A 23,404-nucleotide genomic window follows, 5' to 3' on the forward strand; every position below is an offset into this window, starting at 1 on the left:
TTAAACCTTTTCAAATGTCCCCACTGTACAGTAGGTTTTTAAAACTGCCCATTTGCTTGAACTGGACACTTTTTTTTTTTGTGGTGCTGTCCCATAGATCGTTGTTGGGGAGGGGGTGGGAGCACACATTACATTGCAGTGCATGCTGGGTACTAATTTTGCAGGCTGAATAGAATTGTGCCTCCTGTCTGACTTGGCCTTGTGTTTGACACATGGTGTTGAATGTCTAAAGCGTCGGTGTTTCCAAACCATTATGTTCAGCGAATTTTAACAAAGGACATTTCTGAACTATATTTGGTTGTAGTTTGTCCTCTGCCTTCACAGGAGTAAAAAATGTAGGTTTGATCATTTTTTTTTACGTTGATTTCATGACAAATTGAGCTGAGAATGTCAAATATCCACTGACATTTCCAATATAAAACCAAATTTATTGCGCTGTAAAATAGGGCTGTAAAAATATTGCAATATCAGGTTCAGCTCAGCTTTTTCAGTTCTTCAGTACTTGCCAGATTACCTTGAAAGTCATCTTGTTCCAGTCAGTCTGTAAAGCATTTCACACCTCATCTTGTTTGCTAATATATTACATAATATTATATTCTGTTTGTGTCTGGCTTCTTCCGGTTTGTTTAGTTGTTCTGCCGTCACAGTCATTGCTTCTCAATCAATCAGATTGTTGTTTTCAGGCTTTATGTAATTGGTCTAAATCTTTCTTGATGATGCCTGCAGCTGTTCAGTGTTCTAGAAATACTGATGATACTCATGATATGTTCAGAAAAGGGTATTGTGGCATAATATTTCATATTAACGATGAAATATTGTCAAATTCCTATCAAGTCAGTCCTCTAACATGGATATCCACTGATTATGCTTTGAAATCCATTGTTTCAACGTAAATTGAGCCAGGCCATGAGAAGGAAGACATCTGAGGCCTTGGTACTTTTTTCTTCCGGCACATAAACAGCATGGCCGACCGAACCTCTATTTCCATACCATGGGAGAAACCTCTCGCAAAGGAGCTGTGAAGCAACCTTCTGGGATTTTTAATGGCCTACTTTACATAATTCTACATGTACCCTCTTATTTCTCCCTTTCCCAACCCCTCACTCTGGTTCTCATCTAATGGAAAAGTTTTAGCCTCAATTTACCTCCGTCTTCTCTCTCTCACATGCCAAGTTTGGAGTTTTGAAACCCGAACACTTGAAAGTAATTTTAGCTCCACTGTCATTATACCAAATGGATTTCGTAAGATACTTCACTTCTTTTAGCTGTTGGTTCTCATTAGACAGTCGTAGATTTGAATATATATTTTTTTCAATCCTCTTCATGCGAAAGAGGAGCGCTTCAAGAGCCATTATGTAAAACTGATAGATGTTGGCCATGTTAAAGAGCAGTTATTAAAATCACCCCTCTGGAGCAAAGTAGGATTATTTGTTCTATTCAGCTGAAGTCAATTGGCTGATTTAATGCTATACTAATGCTTAAACTGTGGATTATGGATCTCCTGCTTCTATATGAGCGGGGAATGGAAACGGAAATGTCCTTTACTCCTAAAGAAAACACCTCATCGTTTCATGAGAGTGGGGTTCCTTTGTAAAGGTCTGGCAGGTGGACTGAGGCTACATTCACATTACAGAGCTGAAGTGGCACAAATCTGATCTTTTCAATCTGCATATTTCATATCTAGACCTAAATCAGCCATAATTAGAAACTAGAATGGGGAGGTTTGTGAATGTACTGGACAAAACCATTGCTATGAAATCCCTGGTGGTTGCTAAGCCATTGCTATGAAATCCCAGGTGGTTGCTAAGGTGTTGGTGACCGTTGCTATGGCACACCATCTATTGCTGTGTTATCTAGGGGTTTTGTTAAGGTGTTGCTTGGCCATTGCTATGGTTTCCTAGGTGGTTGCTAAGGTGATGCTAGGCCATAGCTATTGTATCCTAGGTGGTTGCTAAGGTGTTGCAAGGCCATTGCTATAGTATACCACATGGCTGCTAAGGTGTTGCTGGGCCATTGCTATGGTATCCTAGGTGGTTGCTAAGATGTTGCTGGGCCATTGCTATGGTATCCAAGGTGGTAGCTAAGATGTTGCTGGGTCATTGCTATAGTATACCACATGGTTGCTAAGGTGTTACTGTGCCATTGCTATGGTATACCACATGGTTGCTAAGGTGTTGCTACACTATTGCTATGTTATCCAGATGGTTACTAAAGTGTTGCTAGGCCATTGCTATGGAATCCCTGGTGGTTGCTGAGGTGTTGGTGGCCATTGCTATGGTATCCTATGTGGTCGCTAAGTTGTTGCTAGGCCATTGCTATGATATCCTAGGTGGTTGCTAAGGTGTTGCTAGGCCATTGCTATGGTATCCTAGGTGGTTGCTAAGGTGTTGCTAGGCCATTGCTATGGTATACCACACGGTTGCTGAGGTGTTGCTAGGCTGTTGGTATATCTTCCAGGGAATTGTTAAGGTGGTGCTAGGCCATTGCTATGGTATCCTAGGTGGTTGCTAAGGTGTCGTTGGGCCATTGCTATGGTATCCTAGGTGGTTGCTCAGGTGTTGTTGGGCCATTGCTGTCTTATCCCAGGGGTTTGGGGTTATGGGGTTTAGAGCTCATTGTACAACTACTTGTTCTGTTAAATCCCCATCAAAAATATTTTTTTTTAAGATGAATTGCATGGAAATTGATGGAAGTCACTCCATAATTCAGCTGTTCTCAACCCCCTGCTCTGCATATGTTGGTATTTTCCCTGGGCCCAACACACTTAATCCAACTAATCAGCTGATTAACGAACCTTCCTTGAGCAGAGAAAATGCTAAACTATGCAGCACTCAAAGTATTCCAGGACCTGGATTGACAACCACTGCACTCGTTAATGTACACAATGAACTAGAGTGGCATAATATATCCTTTGTTAATTATTATCTTAATATTGGCCTTTGCACTACTGATAATGCAGAAGGTGGCAAAATGCAAACAAGCCCTTTAACTTGGGTTTCCAAAGGGCACTCATCATGCAAAATGGAATGTTTCTGTTTCTTCCTTCTTGAAATAAGTACTGTCCAAAGTTCCAAATATGCTGAACTGAAATATAAATGCAACACCTTTGATTTTGCTACCATTTTGCAGCAGTATGTTTTAAAAAAAATCCTGATTTTTTTTTTTACTAGAAATGTATCACGCTCCTACAGGAAAATGAAGGCCACACTGGATTCTGATGTGGGAATTCTATTGTGAGCAGCATGACTGTTCCCCTCTCCAAGCTCCATACACACATGATTTGAGGAGTTCAGTGTGGAAGAACTCCAGTTGCCACTCAACACCTTTGGGATATGATATAGGTGGGATGATCATGTGTCCACATACTTTTGTCCATATAGTGTATATGGAATTTGGTCATCAGACACATTATAACTTATGGTAACCGACGACGACGTACCTTTCCAGTTTGGGGGGCTTTAATCTAGCCAAACCTTCACCCTCAAGCATCATTGCCAAATGAGCTGCTGTAGTCATCCTATGACAGGTAGATTGCTAAGCTTTATTGGATCATGAATAGGGTGAACAACTCGCCTGTAATTAATTGCAGGCAAACAGACCCCCTTACACTCCCCCCTAGCCAGCACAAAACAACAATCTAATGCCATAATTGACGACATTAGAAGCTGTCCCCGCGTCCTCTGTGAGTCATCGGTGTAGCAAGCTTTCTTTTTCTCTCTTTTTTTTGCCAGAAAGAACATATTTATATAGAAAATAATTGTATTGAGAATGTGCAATCTGCGAGACTTATCTCATTATCGCTTTGTCAATGCTCCAAATGTGATGAGGCAGGAAGAGTGAGGGAGCGTGCATGCGGGAGTGTATGTGTGTGTGTGAAGGATGAGAGGAACACCCTGAAGCAAACAGAGCTGCTGGCACTGAGGCCCATCAGATGTGCAGGTTAGCGTCTCTGTAAATATCATTAGAGTGTGTGAGAGCGCGAGCGTGTGTGCGCGCGCATTTGTCTTTCAGCCTTCAAACACGCGGCAGCCCTCCAGAGCCACTCGTTAGGATGTGGCTAGTGGAAAAGACCTCATCTCCGCTCTCATTTGCATTCCACGGCGGAACCGCGCCGGTGGACGACGCTACAGTGCGCAAACACAATCAAGGCTTTTGTCTCCTGTAATGCTAAGAGGAAGTGGAGGGATACAGTATCTGCCTATAGATGCTTTACGTACCACCGCTGGTGAAGAATGGAAGCTGAGCGTCTTCAGCACCGACCACAACATGGCGCATACAGGACCAGTCAAAAGTTTGAGCACATCTATTTATAGAAAAGGTTTTTCTCTCTTTCTTTCTTTATACCACCCGTTATAGACCTTGTAATTGAATATCAGGAGATAGTGAATGTTATTAAAGGAAACAGAAGTTAGCATTCAAATGAAAACAGTTTCTGATGTTCCTGACAACCGTGCAAGACCTGGCGGACCAAAAACTCACCATTGGATCAAAAATACTTAAAGCTTACATCTTTGAGAAAATCAAGCTATGTTTCTGTGGTGTTCCAGGTGGTTGCTACGGTATGGTATGTGTTTGCTAGGGTGTTGCTAATGTACTTGTATCATGGTGATGTAAGAGGAGAGCACAAACTTTTGCCCACATAGTGTACAATTTGGCCACATTATGTACAATGACTGTGGTAGAAAAAGAGGTTTATATTAAAAAGAATGATTCAGTTTCAGGATGTTTGACACTCCTCCATGCTTGTACCAAAAATTGTACGTCATATTGGTTCAAAAAGCGACTTATTTGGTTGTAGTTTCTACAATTTTTGTACAATGTTTCTACAAAGCTTGGTGGTTCTATGTCAAAAGCTGAGGGCCAATAATCATTACAATTTTTTGACCGTGGGCTAATAATATGAAGAAAGCAAAGAACAGTACCGTGAATACCGTGAGATCCGGTGCTGATGTTGGATGATCAGTTCTGGATCACAAACTCCACCCCAGTTCATCCCAAAGGTACTGGTTGGTGCGCCATCACTCCGAAGAAAGCAGTTCCACTCCTCCACTGCCCAGTGCTGGAGGACTTTATAACCCCTGATGCTTGGCCTTGGGCATGTTGACCTTAGGGTCACCTGTGTGACCAGTGGACAAAGAAACTACATTGTGTTTCCATCATGAGGGTTTTATTCTGGTTATTCTAGTACTTCTTCTCTCCTCATACATGAAAAGAATATAAAAGAATAAGCTTAGCGTACTAATACACTGTGTGGATCATGCTGTGTGATACGTGCAATACGTGCATGAGTGCAATTTACACTACAATTGACCATCAGCAAAATATGATATAGCACAGTTGCTGATAATGAGCACAGGAACACTTTCATGCATTCAAAATGTAGGATTAATAAAGATTATACATGAGGCAGAATCTGATACCTACTTCCTCATTACGAGACAAAAGCCAAGGAAGAAGGCAGGGGAAGGAGGAAATTTAAGAGAGAAAAAAGGGGAAGGGGACATCCCAATGTCAGCTGCCCAGCACTAATACAGGCCATATTATGGAGAAGAGATTTGTGTAATTATAGCAATATAATATATCGATTTTAACTCTGTTACACCTGCAGTTACTCCAACGCGTCCCATACAATTTGCCATGCTTTTCAACTGAGATATACAAGCTGCATGTGTGCAAACAAACGACTATGTCAGCAAGTAGTGCAGCCAAAAGTACATAGAGTATAGAGTATTTAGAGGTACATTTTAAAGGTTTATACATAAGCCCATAAGCCTTTAGGTCTTTCACCATGTCTGTGAAAAACATACATTGAATTGGGTGCGTCCAAACTTTTGACTGGTACTGTAAATCCTTGGCTTGAAAGGGGGGAAAAAAAGTAATTATTTCTACATGACTTGAGCTGACATCCAAGACGTGGTGAGAAGGGGAAAAAAAAAAGAAAAAGTATCAAGGTGCCCCAGTGTGCTGCCTGAACAATTCGGTGTGTTGACACACTTTCTCGAGCTGCCTGGCTCCTGCTAAAAGGTTTCGCTTGTACTCGGGGAGGACGTAAAATAGCTGCCATCTCTTAAGCAGCCCCACATACACGCCCTCCCCCTCTGCTAGGATCGTTATCACTGGGCCGGAGGGTCGGAAAGCTCACCAGACTATCGTTTTGTAGCCGTAATCGCAGCCCACAGCTCAAGCCTTCATGTTAAATGCACAGCAGTGCTGGCTTTAGTGCAGTTTACTCGGACAAGGAATCCCCTCGCCATTGTAGTGGTATTAAGAATAAATAAAGGCTTTCTGAGGGAGTGAAGCACTTTGTGAGGCACTTTGTCTGGTAGGCCTGTTTTTGCATGGGTGAATGGCTTTGGTACGGTTTGATGGGTGTTTTCTGTAATGTCATTGTCTTTTAAAGCGATACTCTAGCATTCTTCAATTGCCAACAGTTGCCAGGGACAATCATTTTGACTCATTTTCCTGTAAAAAAAAAAAAAAGGGCAGCCTTTTATTTTGATAGTCCTCTGTAAATGCTTTGTGGAGGCTCAGTCTCTTTTTAACCAACATTGAACTTAATGTTTGTTAAAAGGAACTGAACTGAAGTTGAGAGTGATAGATCCTATTTAGACTAACCCTAGTCTTAACTTCAACCCCAAACCTAAACCTACTCCTAGTTTGTTAATAATATAAATGTTTGTAGAGTCGATCATCTGTAAGGGACCATCAAAATATAGTGTGACCAAAAAAAAACTAACTGAAAAACTGATGACCTGATACAGATTTTAACCCTCTATTGCATGATGTTGCCTCAGGGCAACAAATCCATTTTCCTCATTCTATAATAAGTACATATTTAATGATGATAAAAGGGTTAATAATGAAAGAAAGAGTTTTAATAAACCACAAAAAAGCTTGTATGTGGTCATACTCTCTCTTGGTGAGCCATTTTAAACCTGTTTTTGGCAGGATGCAGCTCGTAGATGATGCACTGTAGTGCTTTTCTATGGAGGTTATTATATAACTTGCATTATACAGACTCCCTCAGAAAAGCAACTATTCATCATTTTTTTATTCATCCAAAAATATGATTCACTTCAGTGTGAAGTTCATTTTTTAAAGACTCATTTAATCATATACATTTTTTTTATGTCATAAGAAATTGCTGAAATATATTTGTTGCCTTGAGGCAACATTGTAACGTAGCAACATTTTTAATATAGTCGCATACAGACAGGTGATGAGTTAATGGAAATACCTGAATAAATGAGTGGAGAAAATTAGTAGAGTACAGGTGCTTCCACACAAGTGATCTGCATGATGCGATTAAGCAGTTGACATCCTACTATGCTCTGTGGCATTAGTTGAATTCTGAGCCGGTCCAGTTGACCTCGAAGTGAAGATGGCAAGAAGAAAAGAGCTAAGTGACTTTGAAAGAGGGTTCATTATCAGAGCACAGATGGCAGGAGCTTCAGTCACAAAGACTGCTGAACTGGACAGTGTTTCAATAGGAACTGTGACCACAGTGACATGTGCATTTAGATCAATGAGAAAGACATCAGTAAATGTGGTTCAGTTCAATTCAGTGACTGTGATGCTTGTGAATTAGTACAGTATGTAAGGAAAAGCAGAAGAGCATCCTTTCCTCAGGTGTCTGAGAATGTCAATGCAGGATGTGACCAGACTGTTAACTCCATAGACAGGTATATAATAGTAGAGCTGGAGTGTGTAAATCCCCTCATTACATAATAAGACAAATGCATATTTGAGAGTTCAGTAATGAAAAACCCATCAGCACTGGTCTACAGAGATGTGGAAAAAAGTGGTCTGGTCAGATGGGTCATCGTTCACCATGTTCTCAAGTGGGCGAGTGCATGTCCAGCGTACACTGGAAGAGAATGGTACAGGCCTGAATGCTTGACCCCTACAGTGAGGGGCTCTGTTGCTTTGGGGGGACATTTTACTGGCATGGTTTGGGTCTATTTAAGAGGGAAGGGTCACTGCAAAGTTATTCTGACTGATCACTGAAGTGTTTCTATCCTGATGGGAGTGGGTTCTTTGTGCCCATCCACAGGCACAAGGGGTCACTGAATGGTTTGATGGGTATGAGAATGATCTAAATCATATGATGTGGCCCTCGCAGTCAACAGATCTCAACTCAGTTGATCACTTTTGGGAGATTTTGGACCGACGTGTTGGATAGAGTTCTCCATTACCATCATCGAAGCACCCTTTGAGGGAGTATCTTTTGGAAGAATGGTGATCTGTTTGTCCAGTACAGTTCTAGACATTTGTTGAACTTATGCCAAGCTGCATTGATGCTGTTCTGGTAGCTCATGGTGGGCCGACATCTTACTACGTCACTTTATGTTGGTTTATCTTCACGGAATTCAACAACTACCCAGTTGTTTCTAGTAGGTGTCAGAGGTTAGGCTGAAAAATGCTGGAGTATTCTTTGTGACACATTAATATTGGCCAGATCCTGTCTGATTACATGTGGTCCATAATAAAGCACATATGCATAATATTCTCTGTATCCTCATTCATTTTACATTCAAATATTCATTCAGTTTCAGGCCAAAAAGTTCAAAAATAATAGTGGAAGTTTCAGAATGTTAGTTATATTTAACGAAGTATTTACTTTCTTTTTTTAAACTTGAGATTTATTTATTTCAACTTATTTGCCGGGTGACTCATTTCCTCCTCATATTGTGGTACTCAAGGTGCACTTATGCCTACAGGGAAAGTTTGAGTCATTTATCGTTTTATTTGCTGTATTAAATGCTATATTGAGGTTCTTTTTATTTGAACTTCTTCAAACTTATTTGAACTTACTTGATCTTCTTTGAACACCATGAGAAATGGTGAGCATTTGTTTGCTGCATAGCATAAGTGGAAATTGTTTTATGTTATTTCTTATATCTTTCCATTGAATAATCATGGAAACATGGAATCTCAAGCCTGGCTTTATTTGCAAAATTGGAATTTTTAGCATTTATTTTTTTCTCATTTGCTGAGATAATCTAAAGATGACTGATAAAGAAGATAAAGATAAAGAAGTGTGTTAGAAGAACCTAACAGGGAATAAAAGTATTGTTATTGGTACTGCAGCAACGACAATGACAATGATGACCAGGATCAGGTTATTCAATTTTAGGGAGTTCTTCATATAGCCTATTCCATTCTGTCCACTGATAGGCTCATTTCTTTTGTTTATCCCATATCCACTATTGTACATTCACTGTCAGTTCTTTATTGTTATTCGCATTGCTCTTGTGTTGTGCTATTGTTTTGCTGTCCACTGTCCACCAGAGGAGGATGGGTTCTCCTTCTGAGCCTTTGTTCCTCTCAGGATTTCTTCCTGTTGCTCTTAGGGAGTGTTTGTTTGCCACTGATGGCCTTGTTCTGCTCTTTTGGGGCTTAAACCCGGATTTTCTGTACAACTGCTTTGTGAAAACGCTTGTTGCAAAAAAGCACTATATAAATATATCTTGAATTGAATTGAAGTGCACTTGCATACAGAAGGAATTTGTCTATGTGAAATTACTGCTTATGTAAAGGGACAATACAGAATAACAGTCTATGAATGAAGACAACATAAGACTATTACAAAATGTTCATAACTGTACGGGGTATACACCGATCAGTAATAACATTATGACCTCGCTCATTGTCCATTTTATCAGCTCCACTTACTATATAGGTGCACTTCGTAGTTCTACAATTACAGACTGTAGTCCATCTGTTTCTCTGCATACTTTGTTAGCCCCCTTTCACCCTGTTCTTCAGTGGTCAGGACCCCAACAGGACCACCACAGAGCAGGTGTTATTAGGGCGGTGGATCATTCTCAGCACTGCAGTAACACTGACGTGATGGTGGTGTTGTGTTAGTGTATGTTGTGCAGGTCTGAGGGGATCAGACACAGCAGTGCTTCTGGAGTTTTTAAACACCTCAGTGTCGCTGCTGGACTGAGAATAGTCCACCAACCAAAAATATCCAGCCAACAGTGTCCTGTGGGCAGCGTCCTGTGACCACTGATGAAGAACTAGAGGATGACCAACACAAACTGTGCAGCAGCAGATGAGCTATCGTCTCTGACTTTACATCTACAAGGTGGACTGACAAGGCAGGAGTGTCTAATAGAGTGGACAGTGAGTGGACACAGTGTTTAAAAACTCCAGCAGCACTGCTGTGTCTGATCCACTCATACCAGCACAACACACACTAACACACCAACACCACATCAGTGTTACTGCAGTGCTGAGAATGATCCACCACCCAAATAGTACCTGCTCTGTGAGGGTCCATGGGGGTCCTGACCACTGAAGAACAGGGTAAAAAGGGGCTAATAAAGTATGCAGAGAAACAGATGGACTACAGTCTGTAATTGTAGAACTACAAAGTGCACCTATATAGTAAGTGGAGCTGATAAAATGGACAATGAGCATAGAAACAAGGAGGTGGTCATAATGTTATGCCTGGTCGGTGTATATATTAATATAGATCAATTGGGATATGTTTGTAATAGAACATACCCCAAGCTAGGTTTTTATTAAAGGTGATAGCCATAGGTGACTAAAGGTGATAGCTTGAGGATGGTACTAAATTCATTTCAAATTGCAAATATGCGTGAAATGGGACACCAATTAAACGCATAAACACCGTGAAACTTTCCTCTGAGTGAACTTAGTTTGTCAGAATGTTTTGTGACTAAGACTCAAACTGAAAAGTGGGCCTGCTGTACCCGTGCAGTCTGAGAGCTGTTGGTCTTCTCTGCGGTGGTCCTGTGAGTTGTGGACAGGAACACACTTGTGATTTGTCTTTGGAGATAATAGATGCGCGCTCGACATGACACCTTGGCTTGCTGATGCAGTTGCGCATGGAGCCTTGCGTCTTGCAGAGTTCGGATGCAGTATTTTGTTTCTGATCATAAAACAAGCTCTTCCACGCAGCTTGCTAGCAGAGCAGCGACAGTGCGGTTTTTGCTGGATTTGTTCTCCTGTACCTTTAGATTTAGGTAGTTCTTCTCTTGGTTCGGTTCAGTTCTGTTCAGTTCGAGATAGCTTTACTGGAATGAGGACATCGAGTACAATTACTAAAGCATAGAAAAGAAATGTACAATTTCTATCTGTTTGAACGAGGTGGGTAATCCTGTAAATAATCTATTAAATAGAAGATTAATAACCATGTAAGCGCCTGTATCTGATTACATTCCCAGTCTGAAAGTTTAAGTATGTTCTGATGATGTGTGTCGCATCATAGCGAAGGTTTATAATGTTCAACATGGCGGAGCAGAAACTGGTCTGCAGAGGAGACGAAGTTTATGCATTGATCTTCGAAAGACAGCGATGGGACGGGCGTCCAGCTCATGTGTCTCAGAACACGACGTCTTCCTCTCGGCCTTCTTTAATAAGGACGTGTGAAGCACGTTTTCCTCAGTCCGACATCATTTTAAAGTAATTAAAAACACAAGCACTGCTCACTGCAGCTCGTCTCACTCTGGCTGGATTCACGTGATGCTTGTTGTCATGGTAACGTCTACATTAAGTGGCATTCAATGCATGTGCATCGTTTTGGATTGGATTACTTGTGGTGAGCATGTAAACAGAGATTTTCCATCAGATTGTTGAGCAGAGTGAGCATATAAACACCTCAGTCTTAATCTATAATCAGAGGGTGTGTCTCAAAACCTAGTGAGCTCTCTACATAGACAGCATTTTACGTCACAATATGTGCGCTCCCGACAAGAAGGCTGTCCCAATTCCTCAGCCGCTGAGGCAATCCCGCGTTGCATCGCGGCGCAACTTTTGTTTGAAGATGGCAGCGACGTCATCTTCAAACGTAAGTTATTCTGAATTTCTGGGGTATTTATCTGTTTTCTAGTCATAAAGGCGCACAAATAGCCTATACTTTACGCGTTTGACCACAACTATTGTCCATTTTGCTGTTTCATTCAAAGCAAATACAATTAAAATCGCTATATAAACCACCAGAGCAGATCCATGTTGGCTAAATGTGATTCTGACAGCTGAGGTAAGTACACGCCGGTGGGAACAAGCGGTGATGTCACTGCTGTCTAACTAGAGCGTCTCATTTATCTGCCTTATAAGGATAGATGACCGTTGGAACGCTGCCTACTTAGACAGCTGCCTATGTAGACAGCGGCTACTTAGAGAGCTCACTAGGTTTTGAGACACACGCAGAATGTATCTAATTGGATTGGCATGTAGGCCAAAAGTAATGGAAGGTAATCAGATTATGTCGAATAAATATAATAATTCTTTGGATTTATTTACAGATCACATTTCTTAACAGGTAAACACTAATCTGTGCTGAAATACGTTTTAAAGTAACCCTCCTAACCCTGTGTGTGAAGCAAATTATTGCCAGAAAGGTAATGTTTTGTAGTTTCACTGTTTGTAGCTGGACCTGAAACATATTCAACAATAATAATAGCAGAGGTCAGCATTAATAGCAATGACCGTAACCATAACAACCCAATATGAAACAATTACAACAGCGTCAACAGCGCTCTCTCTCTCTCTCTGTCTCTCTCTCTCTCTCTCTCTCTCTCTCTCTCTCTCTCTCTCTCTCTCTCTCTGGTTTGCTGGAAAAAGGTAACGCCACCGGCTGCCTTGGCAGGCAAACAGAGGGAAAGCGTCCTCTCTTGACCACGGCTTAAGTAAAACCACTGCGGTCTTTCATGAGCAGCCATATTGTTGGTCTCTTTGATGTGGCTGCTCTTTGTGGCGCTGCTCTGCTCCCTACCTGGAAAACCACCCAGATGGAGGACAAGGAGAGGGTCGCAGGCTCGCGTCCACTTGCCATCTGTCCTATATCGGCTACGGCCTTGTCCGCATGCACACACACACCTGCACTCTGCCTCAGGGAGAAAGCTGCGAGGTGTTTTCATGCTCATGTGCGAGCTGCATTGAGACTACGTTTGATCGTGAAGAGTAAACCGTGTTCATCCACATCCGAGAGGTGTGTTCCATAACAGGATCATTTTTATCTCACTTCACAGTAACGTTCCTACACTGCAGCAACAATGCAGAAGTTCTGGTACTGTTTGAATTGTGTTTTGCAGGCACACAGTTCGTACAGCACTGCACACCGTATTCAGTCTGGTTATAGAAATAGTCTGCTGGAGATGGTAAATGACATTGTTTTTCTCCTTTCCCTAAATGTATAAGCTAAGACATGTGAGGTGTCTGAAGTCTGCTTTGCTCTGGAGCTATGAGGCTAACAAGGAATGAAAGCCTATTTATTAGCATCATAAACAATCAGTGTTGTGCAAACTCCATGCCTCAAATCATATCACGTTGTTAAGAAGCCTCTAACAGACTTGATTACAGTTGTATGTAAAAGTTTGAACACCCTCCCACTTGCTTTGAAGTGGAAATGAGTCTAAAGAACTTGAGAAGTGAGACATTTTACTATTTCATAAAAAACATGAACTCATTTAGAACTTGATGGCAGCAGCGCATCTCAAAAAAAGTTGGAACAGGGCCACGTCTACCATTGTGTAGCATCCCCTCTTCTTTTAACAACAGTCTGTTAATGTCTGGGAAATGAGGAGACCAGTTGCTGGAGTTTTGGGAGAGGAATGTTGTCCCATTCTCGTCTGATGTAGGATTCTATCTGCTCTACAGTTCTGGGTCTTCTTTGCCAGATTTTTCGTTTCATGATGCGCCCAATGTTTTCTATTGGTGAACAGTCTGGACTGCTGGCAGGCTAGTTCAGCACCCGGACTCTTCGTCTGTGATGGATGCAGTTTGTGGTTTAGCATTGTCTATATACTGTTCAGCATTGATGGTGCCTTTCCAGATGTGTAAGCTGCCCATGCCATAGGCACTAACGTAACCACATACCATCAGAGATGCAGGCTTTTGAACTGTGCGCTGATTTCTGGATCATGTTGACATTTGGCTTCTTCTTTACATGAAACAGCTTTAACTCGCATTTGTGGATTACACAGCAAACTGTGGTCACAGAAAATGAGTTCTGGAAGTGTTCCTGAGCCCATAAAGTGATTTCCAGTACAGAATCATGCCTGATTTCAATGCAGTGCCGCTTGAGGGCCTGAAAATGTATGTATATGTCTTTAGTATGTGTATATATGTGTGTTATATATATATATATATATATATATATATATACACACAAAACACTAATTGTGCATTTACATGTACAGAAGTGTGTTGTCTTCGGAGGATTTGTTGACTTATTGTCACTTAGAAAATGAACAAAACAACTAATTTGACCAGGGGCATTCAAACCTTTGCGTTCTGACAGTGTATGACATACTGTTATCTACAAAACATGGACAAAATTCAGATACATGCCATGCTAAATCACAAAATATTATTATTATTATGTTATCTGTAGACTTTTATTCCACTTTGAGGGTCCCGAGGAATTGGGCAGGGGTTGTCATGATGGATTGTAATTTAAATCGATATAAACAAGAGGTTAAGATACTTTTACCTTTATTTATACATTTGTTAACTTACAGTCACTGATGACATTAAATACACCTCCTCGTTTCTACACTCTTTGTCCATTTAATCAGCTCCACTTACCATATAGTTGCACTTTGTACTTCCACAATTACAGACTGTAGTCCATCTGTTTCTCTGCAAACTTTATCTTCCCTTCACCCTGTTCTTTAAAGGTCAGGACCCCCACAGTGCTGCTTTGTCTGATTGACTCACACCAGCGCAACACACACTAACACGCCACCACCACGTCAGTGTCACTGCAGTGCTGAGAATGATCCACTGCTCTAATAACACCTGCTCTGTGAGGGTCCAAGGGGGTCCTGACCACTGAAGAACAGGGTAAAAGGGAGCTAACAGAGTATGGAGAGAAACAGATGGACTACAGTCTGTAATTGTAGAACTACGAAGTGCACCTATATAGTAAGTGGAGCTGATAAAATGGACAATGAATGTAGATACAAGGTAGGTGTACCTAATAAACTGCTCAGTGAGTGTATATTATAATTCTGATTACATATAATTAGTCTGATTTTTCCTGTTTCATTTAATAGGGGCATTTGATGGGATGCTGTGTGTCTTCTGTGTCTCCTCCCTCTTTCATTTCCTAATGAATGGATAGCATCGCTGTTAGATAGAAACCTCGTATCTCCAAAATGGTAACTTGACAGGAGAAGGAAAAAACATACTTTAAGTTAATGTAAAAAAACAAAAAAACAAAATCTAACTGCAAGTCATTTTGGGAAGTTCCTTTTAATCCTTTCATCTTGAAATTTTTACTCAATGTAAAGGACGGCTAATATTTTCAAATTATGTCAAAAAACTCTTTTTGTTCTAATGTTGGTTCCTTCGTAAAAATCTTAAGAAACTGTATAAAAATGACTAAAAATTGGAGTAGAAGTGTGCTGCATAGCTAGGAACAGTAGTAAAAATCCAATTCAGTCGTGAATTTTGTTCACATTTTGTACCAAGGCAAGTGTGTGATGCTAATTGGTGCTAATTGGTTTAAACTTCCAGTATTTGTTATCTATGTTAGTCATAGCACAAAGCTAACGAAGCAAACTTCAGACACCAAACAGGCCTTGTTTGATTAACCACATGTAATGTAAAAGTGATATTATGCTACCCTGAGACCATCCCAACATTCTCTCTCTCTCCTTTCGTCTCCACTAGCCTGCCGTCACCTGTTTGTGGTGCCAATTTGCACGAAAATGCCTTTAAACAGTCTGTTATCGACCCTCTTCTTCCTCCGGCTTATATTCAAACCAGCTCGCACAGTTAAAGAGAAACAGTAATTATATGAAGTGTAAAGAGAGTGGCCTTGCTCTTTCAGACGACTAATCAACACAGACAACCCTGTATGGCAGTAATCAATGGCCTTTGTCCGATGTTAATGTGAGTGTTTAGTAACATGACTCAGGAAATGGACTGAAAGCTCGATACCTGCACGTCAGTGGTCCAGAGTCGATACCAGCTCGGCTTGAAGCGGAGCAGTTGGACGCCTGTAATGGATGTAAATGGGATTTCTAACTGTAAAATGCTGCTGTTCTGTTGCTGATACTGGATCTGTAAATGGAGTAGATGAAAAACCGCTTGTCTGATTGGTGATGACAGAGTTGTCTGCTTGAATGTGGATTTATGTTGATGTTTGTGTAAATTGGAAGAGAAATAAGTGCTTTTTTCTGTTTTTTTTTTTTAATTAAAACCAATTTTTGTTTCAGATTAAACTGTCAAATTACATGTTTCTTTGATTTTTTTTTTTAAGTGAAAGAAAGAATTGAACATATTGGAAAAAACAAATGTGGCCAGTTAGTTAAACTCAAGCAAATAAATAGAAATTAGGCTCAAAATTGGCAGAAAAATTTGTGTTTCACTTAGAAAACCAACAAAACATAATTTAGAACTGTACATATAACTTTGTAACACTTGAACAATACATGTAACGTTATGCTATATGTGTCACAAATGTTTGGGAAAACACAATGTCTGTTTTTTTCTGTTGTTTGCACACAAGTTGGAATGATCAAAATGCACCAGTGAAACACTAGTGTTTAAGAAGCCAAGAAAAACTCTGAGTACTATTTTTGCAAACATAAACTTTTTTCAGAAGAAAGAGAAGAAAAAAAAAAGCACACAAAATTTAGTGAATAAAACAAAAAGACGTCATAGTGGACGGACATCTAATCAGCCACTTGTTACTAAGCAGCTCGTACAGTTACTATACGCTGGTTGTTGTTGTTGTTGTTGTTTATAGGCTTTATATAATTGATCTTAGTCTGTCTTTCTTATGATACAGTTGCTCAGTGATACAGAAGTACTGGTGATCTCCATGACACGTTCAGGAAACATCTCAGAATGTCTCATCATGTAATTTGTCATGTAATTTATCATGATTATGATAGCACATTGTCAGATTGTCCATCCCCCAAACAGTCTTTTCACTTCATTTCTGCCATCATAAGGAGGAATAAGTTGACTTTTTAATCTAAAGGCCAATACACATTTATTCAACAGTCACCAACATTATTGTGAGCAGTTGGCTTTAGAATATTTAGAAAAATAACTGATAAGCTAGAGGTGAACAATACATACATTTCATGTTATATCATTGTGATCTGGTATTGTACTCTTTGCACCACGATACAGTACATGATCACTACAGAACTAAAAAGGAAATATGAATATGACCTTTTGTTAGTAGGACACAGCTGTAACCCTGTTTAAAGCCTGGAAGGATGGAAGAGTTAAAGTTGCGCAAAAGTAAATAGTGGATCAGTTTAAAAGCTGATAGAAGTTGGTCTCTGGTCTTGCAAACCCTAAAAAAACCTAAATATTATATGCATATTGTGATTCTACACAATAAACATAACAAAGCAACTTGAAAAAAGAAGGGATAACATTTTAAGGAGGACAAGTTTCCCCACAGCCATGGCCTTAAGTCAAACACAGGCCCACACAGCTAGAATCCTTGGAACACTCTTCCTCCTTTGCACCATCATGTTTGCATTACTGAGTAAACAAATGCCTTCTTTTATAGTAACTACTGCGAAGCTGGAGAAAGAATGTTGGCATCCCATTCAGTCTAATGAGTGTCACAATCTTTGTTTAGTCTCACTAGATACAGAGGTGTGGACTAGAGTCTGGCTCGAGTCACGAATTTGATGACTCAATTTGAGAAATTCAAGAAAGACTTGGGACTTGACTTTGACTTGAACACCAGTGACTCGGACTCTGACTTGAGCATCATGACTCGGAAAGGCTATAGTAAAGGCTATAGTACTGCTACCGTTATTCAGTGTTGTGGCCTTAAATTAGCTGAAGAATGCTTACTGACTTGTTTAGGACTCGAAGATTAGGCCCTGTGACTTGGGACTTGACGCTCACCTGTACTGACTTGGGACTTGACTCGGGCCTTGAGTGTGAAGACTTGAGACTTACTAGTTCTTTCCAACTTAGTGATTTGTTCTCACCTCTTGCTAGATAACATTCCAGATTACACCCTATGCTAACTGTTGCGGTAGCTAATCAAAACTAGGCAGATTTAAAACACTTTCTCACCATTGAACCATCATGTTTGCTTTCCTCAGTAATCAGAGCTCCACCCACATATTTTGTAGCAATTTTTGCAAGACTGGACATGTTTGGAAGAAGTGGTTTCTTAAGCTGGCCCTCAGGGACCCCCAGTTCGGCCACTGTTTTGCTCAATCCCGACTTACGAGCAAAACTATGGACTGTCTTAGGGGTTTTTGAGGACTAGTTTGAGAACCACTGCTTTAAAGAACATTGCAAATATCCTGTCAGTTTGGTCATCTTTTTTTTAGCATTGCTAGATAACATTCCAGATTAAAATGATATGCTTGATGAACTATGTTGTTTTAGCTAATCAAACCTAGGCATGTTGTAAACAACATGTTTACCACCATGCTAACATTAGCACAACTACACACAAACTACATTTGATCTATGCTAACAATCTGACTCTTCATACGCTGTGGTTTATCATCAGGTTAGATGAGAGTTTTGCCAACATTCTGTAAAGCTGGTCCAACTTTCTGGTCCAAGGCTGATTGTGGAGAGATCAACTGCTATAGATTTTTCCTCATAGCATCGTCTTTCTGAGCTTTTGTTTTGCCTTGCCTGAGAGGAATCCTATTGTCTGTAAAGTCACATTGACAAGAATGTGCAGCTTCACAAGGCCACTATGGCACTGTGACTGTGATGCGTTGTATTGTGAAGATTATTTGAACACATAAAAAGTCTTTTGAGTTTCAGCCAGGATCAGGGCATGGATATATAGAGTTTCTACCTATTCAGTACCTATGTCCATGTCCATCCATCTTCAGCAATAATAAAATGTTCACAAGAAGTGCTGAAGCATGTTTACATGGTTTCTGCTAGAGTGTAACATACAAACTCAATTCTAAAACAGTTGGGACAGTGTGTAAAATACACATAAGAACAGAAAGCAGTGGTTTATAAACGTATTCTGACTTGTATTTAAACAAAAAAGTGCAAAGACAAAATATGTAATGATTACCATGTTGGCTTCTTTGTTTTTTAACTGTTCGTGGCTCGCCACTTTGCCAAAAATACATCCAGCAGTATAAAAATAACATTCCTCAGCGAGTGATTGCAAGGATTTTAGGTATTTCACCCTCTACGGTGCATAATAGCATCAAAACATCCAGGGAATCTAAAAACAGCTCTGTGCATAAAGGGTAAGGCTGAAAACCACAACCCCAATGCCTGTGATCTTCGATCCCTAAAATGGCACTACATTAAAAACGGTCATGTGTTTGTGATGGATATCACCAAATGGACTCAGGAATACTTTGACAAACGTTGTCAAGAAACACCATCTGTTGCTTCATCCACAAATCCAAGTTAAGACTGTACTATGCACAGTAAAAGTCAGATGTGAACAACATCCAGAAACGCCGCCAACTTCTCTGGGCTCGAGCTCATCTAAAGCACAGTGGGAACGTGTGTTGTGGCCTGATGCGTCAACTTTTCAGATTGTTTACCAGCGTAAAGTTCAAAAGCCAGCATGCTGTCATGGTATTGGGGTGTATTAGTGTGTGCACATCTGTAAAGACACCATTAACACTGAACACATTTTGGGGCAACATATGCTGCCTTCTAGACAACGTCGTTGTCAGAGACATCCATGCTTATTTCAACATGACAAGGCCAAGCCTTGTTCTGCATGTGTTACAACAGCATGGCTTCCTAATCTGTGCTTAATCTGAGTGTGGGTGCTAGACTGGCCTGCCTGCAGTCTAGACCCGTCTCTCAGTGAAAACGTGCAAAACACAATAATGAAAGATCTGTATGGTTGCACAGCTGAAGTTTTGTATAACAATTAAATATATAATTTTTTGTCTCCCTATTTTTCTCCCTGCACCATGCCTAATGTTTTCTGGTCGTATAAATGGCCACAGTTATCCTGCTATATTTTTTGCTCGCTCTCTAGCTCTCTCTCTTTTCTTTCTCCTTCTGCTTCTATAGAATCACTGAATAAGTTTCCAAGTTTAGCTCATTAATGAGAACATCATGACAGAGTCTTTGGAAGCAGTGCTGGAAATATACATGCAGATGGTTTTTAGCCATTAGCAGAGCACTATGTAGGAGACTTCAATATCATATGGTGTGCTGAAGAAGCTGCATTTCTGGGCTTTTCAGCTTCTCTACAGTACATGTATATATGTGTGGGTAGGTACAAAAGGTCTAATCAGCCAGGGGTCATTCTGCAGGCCTACATTTCACTGTCCTTTTCTTTCCTGTGGCATATAGTTGTATGAAGAAGTATGTAAGAAGCATGAATATGATATGTCCCATTCTTGTACAGACTGGCATGTTCAATTCCCCAAGTATGAGTCAAGTATGTCTTAACATCATCTTTATTATTCATCCACCTATAAGAATCACTTATTTTCACTGATTCAATGTAAGGACAAGTGGAAATTGATAACACCACGTGAAATGCTTGCATTGAGGCTAGAAACCCTTAGTACTTCGTGTGTAGTTGCTAAATGTAGCCCATCTGTTGCTGCACAATTTACCTCGGCTTTGTCTCTCAGGGGACAGCGACCACCATAGGACCACCACTGACCAGGTATTATTTGGGAAGTGGACCGACACAGCAGTGATGGAGACATAGTGTTGGAATGATAGTGTACGAGTGTATCAGGCACAGCTGAGGTGTCACTGCTGGGTTGAAAACAGTCTACTAACCAAATATATCCAGCCAGCAGTGATGTTGCCATATACTGACCACTGTTAAAAGGCTAAAACCTGTGAATGTCCAGTTACATTGTTTCCTGTTTACAGCAGTATGCTTAAAGAATTTGTGTCTATACGGTGTTTAGTACGTGTACACATTTAAAAAAAAAAATAAAATAAAAAATTAAAACAATACTTTGTTTAGAATGGTCTACCCAAATAATATCTGGTCAAGATGGTGCTGTGGTGGTCCCTATGAAGTAGAGGGGGGCTGTTGAATTGTATATCAGTAGTTGTAAACCTACAAAGTGCACCTATGTAAACACATCAGCAACAGAGAACAAACATTTTTAAGTTGTTTACTTCTCATCCCCCAATTTTCGAGCTAGAACCAGAAAACTTTGCAGGATTGTAGGACCTACACCCGAGTAGGTTGCTTTTGTGTGTTTTTTTTTTTTTAAGTAATCTGCCATACAGTTCTCGCAAAACAATTGTATTAATGTATCAGTAAATTTAAGGTAGCAGTGGATTTAAGGTGTCAGTGAATTTACGGTAACAGTGTGTTTAATAGCATAGCAACCACCTAGCAACACCTTAGCAACAACCTGGGACACCACAGCAACCACCTAGCAACACTTACCAACCACCTTGGATACCATAGCAACCGCATAGCAACATCTAAGCAACACTTTAGCAACCATCAAACGTCTACCACCATTTTAAAGCTTGAACGTAATTATTTGGCTTTTTCAGGTCAACTTAAAGTTCATTCACAAACTTTAACTTTCTAGTTAGAATTTTTTCTAATTAATTTATTAGAAAAAATATATGTTATGTTATATTCAGCAAATAAACAGTAATTGAGCATTGGGAAATTGACAAAATATGACCAGAGGCCCCCAAACCCCCCCACCAGAGTCCTACCTTGCTTGTTAGAAACTATAATAGGTGTTTATAAATGTTAATATAAGTCAGTCATTTGTCCTGAAGGCCTGATGTCGGTGTCATGTAGCCTTATGAACACTGTCCTGCACATGTTACCAGTATTTCTAACTAAGTGACCAATGAGTGGGCTTCTAAAGCAGGTGTTCCTAATCAAGTGGATGGTGAGAGTGCACACAAAGCAGAACCAAAATCAGAGTTTCAGGCTGGGGTTAAGGGTACGGGTAAAGTTCCTTTGTATGTAAGCGTGTTAAGGTGATGTTTAATAAGTAGTGGAACATTTATAAGCCATCTATGACAAGCAAAGAAAAAAGTTTAATATATTTCTACTTACTTTACCTTTTAAACTTCACTGTCAAGCATACAGATGATGCGTTTTAATGAGGAGACTTGATATCCATATTTATTTTTAAATTTCCGTCTCGTTCCAAGGCGGCTGAAACTTGCATATGGCCCCGCTCAATATGTTAAGCATATTCTAGCTGCACTTTTGGAATCAGTCACAGAGTATGATTAATTAATGATTAATTCAACGTGTTAATGCTGTGTTGACTCTCCATGGCTGAAAAGAAAAGTCATGTAAAATGGGCAATAATTACATGATCAGCAATGTTGTATTATTATCTTTGTGTCAGAGAGTCTCTGACATTCTAGAAGTTGTTTTTTTTTCGTTCGCACTTGTGGATAATTGCAATTTTTTGCTTGAGTTGCGCTCCACATAATTAGCCCACATGACTTCGCAAATGATTGCATCTTATTTGTCAAACCGAACGCTACAATATGATTGGTGTCAAGTGTGTTAGCGGTAAATTAAGACGACGCGCTCAGTGTTTTCAATTGTGTGATAACTTTTGAGACAATTATACATATTACATCTTCTTAGGCTGTCACTTTAGGATCTGGGTAGTTTGCTGGGTAGAGTTCCTGTGTTGCACATCTCCACCTTGCACTTGATCAAATTAACCAGATGTTCTTTCAGCAAACGCTGATGCTGCTAGCATTACGCTAATTAGGCACTAAACGCCCAAATGACTTTGCTCCAACAAAACCTTCTCAAGTACACACGGAGAGACATGAGCTGCAGTTCGCTCTCACCCACATTCAGCTGGCAGTGGCACTTTCCAAACTGTTTTGGAGCGACAGCCTTTAAAACAGATGAAGAGAATGCTTTGCTAACATGCTAACAATGCACAACGTTGTGCTCTGTTCTTGTGGCTTTGTGATCACTAAATGGTGCTGATTTGACGGTTTACATATCACTTTTGTGTCTATTGCAATATTTTCAATGGCTCAGTCACTGAATGTGTTTACATGCACTTAATAATCCAATAACTGCAGAAAATTGGGTTTTGTCAGTAATTTGTTAAACACATTTACATGCGCTTGGGTAATCGGACAGTGGAAACTCTGGGTCTACATGAGTCAGGCAGTGGTCATATTTCTGCTTTGCAACCGGCCAAAACACTCAAACAGAAGAACACATGACGTAAATGTAACAAAACTGAAAAGTCTTGCTGCTGCTTTTTTTTTATTTTTTATTTTTGAGTCACTTAATATATGAAAGTATGAATAATCACCATCTAGAAGATGAAGAATATTCAAATGTCATTCCTCAAGCATGACGTTTGTTTCAGCATCACTTCAAAAGTGTTTTGTTGTCATCTCAAGGGTGCTGCACATGTGCAGACTGAGAAAAATGAAAGAAATCAGAGTAAGGGTATACATGCACTAAAAACCCAATTACTGAGCTAAAATCCAGCCC

At 40.1% G+C, this 23,404-nt stretch overlaps 1 protein-coding gene across 3 annotated transcripts in view; it reads left to right on the forward strand.

The window, feature by feature from the left end:
• fhit (fragile histidine triad diadenosine triphosphatase) overlaps positions 1-23,404 on the forward strand; it is a 413,951-nt gene that overhangs the window by 12,357 nt on the left and 378,190 nt on the right. Inside the window, exon 1 of one of the 3 annotated variants that reach the window (XM_036560038.1) lies at positions 3,892-3,939. The exons of the other annotated variants lie outside the window; for them this stretch is intronic. Coding sequence (XP_036415931.1) covers positions 3,932-3,939 — 8 coding nt within the window. The 5' untranslated portion in view covers positions 3,892-3,931. Of the gene's footprint in view, positions 1-3,891; positions 3,940-23,404 lie in introns of those variants that run through there. 3 annotated transcript variants of the gene reach the window in all.

The sequence above is a fragment of the Colossoma macropomum genome, unplaced genomic scaffold, assembly GCF_904425465.1.
Source record: "Colossoma macropomum unplaced genomic scaffold, Colossoma_macropomum, whole genome shotgun sequence".
In the NCBI taxonomy this organism is placed as follows: Eukaryota; Metazoa; Chordata; class Actinopteri; order Characiformes; family Serrasalmidae; genus Colossoma; species Colossoma macropomum.